Here is a 4,991-nt window from a genome sequence, read left to right as displayed (position 1 = left end):
TGAATTTTATTAAAACTATTTGCAAACCACTAATTTTTTTGAATTCTTTCTTAATTTCCGCGAAAATTTAGAATTTTTTCAGTAAAGTTATGGGACCTCAGTAAGCATATATTATTTAGGAAACCATGAATTAACACTGTTTCTCAATATAATGAATAGCGTTTTTATAAGATTTGGTTGTTATAATCAGAATTGAAACGGCCATAACTTTTGCGCGCAATAACCAAAATTAATATCTCGAACAGATTTGAGAAGGAAATTTTTTCTCAATCCATGTACTAAAAATCTTTCATGTAGCTTTAAAAAATTTTAATTTTTTTCAAATGGAATATTAAAAAATTTTGACTTTTTCTCATATACAGTTTGGTATGTATTGAATTTTATTATAACATTTAACATAATTTTGATAACAATAACATTTGATTAACAAGTGCTTAATATAAATAAATACATACAATATTTATTTTGAAATTTAGTTGTCGTCCAGAATTTCAATTTCTATTGACTTTCACAAAGACCACATCGATTCGGTTGGACAACTGAATCGACTGGAGCATTTTTACCATATGGCTGATTAGCATTTACATTCAAATAATAATCTCCCGTTAAGTCGTATGGTACAGCATAACCCAACGGTTCCTCAGATCCATTACAACGGCCGCCATTAAGGCTAGCCAGTGAATTACAACGTTGTGCCAAAAAATTACGTTCATTACCAGGATAAATTGTTTCAATATAATAACGGATTGAACGTTCATGTGAACATCCAAAATTTACACATCCCGGTTTTATAGCTGCCTTTCCTTCTGCATAGAAATCAACATCACCCAATGATTGTGGTTTTCCCAAAACACCAGGATTTGAATGGATTATATCAACAAACTCAGCAACGTCACGTGAAATTCCCGATAAAGTTTCGCCTTCATTGAAACAAGGATTGGCAGGATCTAAACCGGTTATACGTTGAAGAGGTTCACCATTTAATTCCTTAAATTTCCTTCCTGCAAAACCAACAATTTGTCCACCTAAACTATGTCCGATTAAATGAATGCTCTCCACTGGGATGTAATCAGTTAATTTGTTTAGACTTTCAGCAAGAATCTCTCCAATTTCCTTTGTATTGTAAGCAGACCAGGTGTAGAGGGTTTGAATGGAATCGGCCGTATTCAAATACTGGGAACAAAAGAGATATGACAGACTAAAATGTTTCCATTCTATTTTAACTTTTTATCTTACCACAAAATTATAGCCACCACGACAATTGTAAGCATTGGCAAAATCTTGAATATAAGTAGATTCATTGCCATTGGAATTCCAGCCACTAACAAAGATAACAGTTTTTTGGGTAATATCGAATTCGGGTAGAGCAACCAGTTCTTCTGGTTGCAACAAAGGAACACTAATATTCTTACAAGGTGTTCTCAACTGAAAATACATTTCCTCCACATTGGGGGTAACACGAGGATTTATTGCACCGGAAGACAAGTACAGGGAACCTTAAAGAAAAACCAAATAAAAAAGTATCAGTTGGATTTGCCGACAGAGATATAGCCTTAGCCTATGTGAATTGAAACTTTCATCTACGGACAGATCGAATGTATTTGGAGTCTTTTCAGAATTTTGTGGCCCTTTTCGGTCATTTGAAGTTGCCAACAAAAATGTGGATTAGGATTAAAGGAGGTACTGAAAGCAATGGATAGACATAATCCATTTTGGAAGTGGATCTTATTTCGGGAGTCATATTTTTTCGATAGATATCGCGCCCACTAGTCATTTCAGTGGGTCATCGCATAACTTTTGTCACAAATGTTGAATTACTGTAGGGGAGATAGCCTTAGGAGAGGACCGATATGGGCAATTTTAGAAGTTAAACTAAATTTGGACAAAATATTAGGAGATCAAAAGTTTGGACCAAATTGGTTGCCCTGTTCAAGAGATAACGTTTTAGTGGTATTTTTTAAATATTGGGGGAAGTACCGGAAGTTATGGAACGGTACTACTCATCTTGGAACAGAAACTAAGTTTGGACAAAATATGATGAAGGCCTAATTTTGGACAAAATCGGTTGATCAGTGCTCTTCTGCCACTACATATGGTGCCATAGGGGTTTTTTTACACCTTTCGGACTGTTTTGTCAGAAAGTATGGACTTGCCCCTAAAAACTGATTGAGGCAGCAAATGCAAGTTACTTCAACAAAAATCAAACTGATTCGAGAACAGGTCTTAAAGTGAATTTATAAGAAATTTTGTGTGGGAGATACCCGAAGGAGTGGACAAATATAGGCCATTTCGAACCTGATCTATATCTGAGAGATATATTAGGATGTGTAAAGTATGGACCAAATCGGTCACTCCCTTCAAGAGTTATCGTGGACACAATTGTGGTGGAGGTACCTGAAGGAGTGGACCGATGTAGCCCATCTTCGAACATAAACTAAGTTTGGACAAAATATTACAAAAGTCATATTTTGGACCGAATCGGTTGATCCGTTCGAGAGTTATGCTCTCCAGCCAGTCAGACAGACAGAAAGATGGACGGCTAAAACAAATCCAAATTGTCTGAAACGGATTTCGTCCGAACATACTTGAGGTCTAAAACCATTTTGCCCGTATAAAACTGTGTATACCCTCGTTAGAATAAATGTTGAGGGTATAATAACAAGTAAAAACATAAAGAGTTCGGCCGGGTCGAACTTTTTATACCCTCAACAATAAAATATTCTGAACTAAACGCGAATAATTAGTTTCCTGTTAGGTGCGAAAATTGTTCGACCACGGATACCACAAATACCTAAATTTTGTCAAAAAATTTATCTAAAAATTTCTTTAATCTGTTGGTACCTTTATATGGGGGATATCAAAAAACGGACCGCTGAAAACCTCAAGTATCAAATTACAAATAGTTCAGTTAAAAATAGTAGCTAAAATCCTCAAAATACGGAAAATCGGGGGTACCGTTATATGGGGGATATACAAAAACGTGGACCTATGTTCACAGATTTTGGTGAAGATGTTTAGTTATAATTAGGAACCACAACTGTCAAATTACAGGAAGTTCGGTTATTGTAATTGTAGCTAACATTCTCAAAATACCGATAATCGGGGGTACCGATATATGGGGACTATTCCAAAACATGGACCTATATTGACAATTATTGTTGGCGAAGTTTGAGGACTAGTTAGAACCTCAAATGTCTAATTATAGCTAGTTCGGTCAAAAAATTTATCTAAAATCCCCAAAATACCTTAAATCGGGAGGTAACGTTATGTAGGGGCTTACCCAAACGTGAACCTTTGTTGGCCATTTTTAGTGGAGAATTTTTTTTGGTCATAGGGAACCTCAAGTGTCAAATTTCAGCTAATACAATCAGAAAAGTTAGCAAAAAGCCTCAAAATACTTTAAATCTGAAGGTACCGTTGTATGGGGCTATACCAAAACGTGGACCAATATCCACCATTTTTGGTGCAGAAGTTTTTTAACCTGTTGGAGCCAATTTGGGCGGAAAATGTAGCTAAAATTCTCAAAATACCTTAAATCGGGAGGTACCGTTATATGGGGGCTATACCTAAACGTGAACCTATCTTGACAATTTTTAGCGGAGAAGTTTTTTGGTCATTGAAAACCTCAGATGTCAAATTTCAGCTAATTCGGTCAAAAATGGAGCTAAAAGCCTCAAAATACCGAAAATAGGGATATGCCGTTATATGGCATGTCTTCGAACTTGGCCTACCTATAGAAAAAAGATACTCGGGTGCAAAATTTTAGCGTTCTATCTTAATTTTTGGGGACGCTAGAGTGGTTTTAAGGTCTAGAAAGTCATAGAATTTTATCCCGATTAGGAATATATGTATATACTTTATATTGTCGCTAATGATTAGTTCGTTATAGTGCCTTAAAATGATTTCAATAACCAAAACATTTTCTTCCAACTTACATGCCTGATTGATCACACTAAAAACGGTTTTTTCTGGTAATCCAAATAAAACTTGAATTGAGGTGTAGAACAGCTCCTCCGGTTTTGGTATTTCTCTAATTGCTTGTGAACCAACTCCACGTATAATATCAGCGGTCGAACTTCCTAAATTCCTTAGGTTATTCAAACGTTGAGCTGTTGTTTCCGTTATTGCTGTGGAGCAAACTAAAATTATTGCTCCAATACTTTTTGTTATTAGTTGATGAAGCTTCATCTTACTATACACGAAGTAATACTGGTTTTTTAAACAACGTTAAAGCATCTTTATATACAGATGGGCAATCTAACAAGCCAATAGATTGCAAACGTAAGTGATATGATAAGCATTCGTTGTTTGTTGTTGCTGCATCTGAGAACATACTATTTGCCTTGGCAAAAACGTCACATTAAGACAACTATAATATAAGAACAATTGGCTGTTATTACAATTTGTTTGTAAAATGATCGTTTAGATCAACGACGTTCAGTTAATTAGCATACCAACCAAAAACCAAACATTTGTGCACATGTGAGATATTGGTAAACAAACACAAATTGAACGAAGGAAGACAATCGAAAATTTTTTTTATATTGCAAAGTAACATATTTTATTTATTACTCAATGATATGTCTGTAATATCGGTTATTCAATATACATATGTAGTTCCATTCTTCTGTGCTATAATATATAGTAAAGAAATAAATTTACGGGAGTACACGTGCCAGCATGGTAGTAGAAACAATGTAAAGTAAATACTACAACAAGTACAACTCAACAACAACCACATAGAAATTTGTTTTTGTTTGTAATGATAGTGTCATCGGAAAATGTAAACAAAATAAGGAAATGTCTATAAATTATTGGAATTTAAAAAACTAATATTTTTTCACATTTGATTGAATATTTTGGAAAACATGAATGAAAATTCGTTAGATTTTCTATAAGCGGTGTTTTAGTGTGCGGCACGTCGTTCGGACTTGGAGGAGGTTACATATCATTGATATGAAGAAATATATTGATATGGGAAATAGTTATTT

At 34.7% G+C, this 4,991-nt stretch overlaps 1 protein-coding gene across 1 annotated transcript; it reads right to left on the bottom strand.

The window, feature by feature from the left end:
• Positions 1–346: 346 nt before the first annotated feature.
• LOC141397414 (vitellogenin-1-like) lies at positions 347–4,211 on the bottom strand. The gene is made up of 3 exons (XM_073973567.1): positions 3,936–4,211; positions 1,237–1,496; positions 347–1,173 (listed from the first exon to the last, which is right to left on the bottom strand). The coding sequence occupies exons 1-3, from the start codon at positions 4,186–4,188 to the stop codon at positions 499–501; spliced, it is 1,188 nt and encodes a 395-aa protein (XP_073829668.1). The 5' UTR covers positions 4,189–4,211; the 3' UTR covers positions 347–498.
• Positions 4,212–4,991: the final 780 nt, after the last annotated feature.

This window comes from Musca autumnalis, unplaced genomic scaffold, assembly GCF_047663935.1.
Source record: "Musca autumnalis isolate F117 unplaced genomic scaffold, ASM4766393v1 scaffold_3, whole genome shotgun sequence".
NCBI classification, from domain to species: domain Eukaryota; kingdom Metazoa; phylum Arthropoda; class Insecta; order Diptera; family Muscidae; genus Musca; species Musca autumnalis.
Note: the sequence above shows the minus strand (reverse complement) of the source record. Positions and strands in the feature narration are given on the sequence as shown.

Bases quoted from the DNA above. Each gene is read 5' to 3' on its own strand.
- LOC141397414 (XM_073973567.1), bottom strand. From the start codon at position 4,188: ATGAAGCTTCATCAACTAATAACAAAAAGTATTGGAGCAATAATTTTA. The intron at 1,497-3,935 runs GTAAGTTGGAAG...TTTTTCTTTAAG, and splicing joins TAGTGTGATCAATCAGGCAT to GTTCCCTGTACTTGTCTTCC. The intron at 1,174-1,236 runs GTAAGATAAAAA...TTTTGTTCCCAG, and splicing joins GTGGTGGCTATAATTTTGTG to TATTTGAATACGGCCGATTC.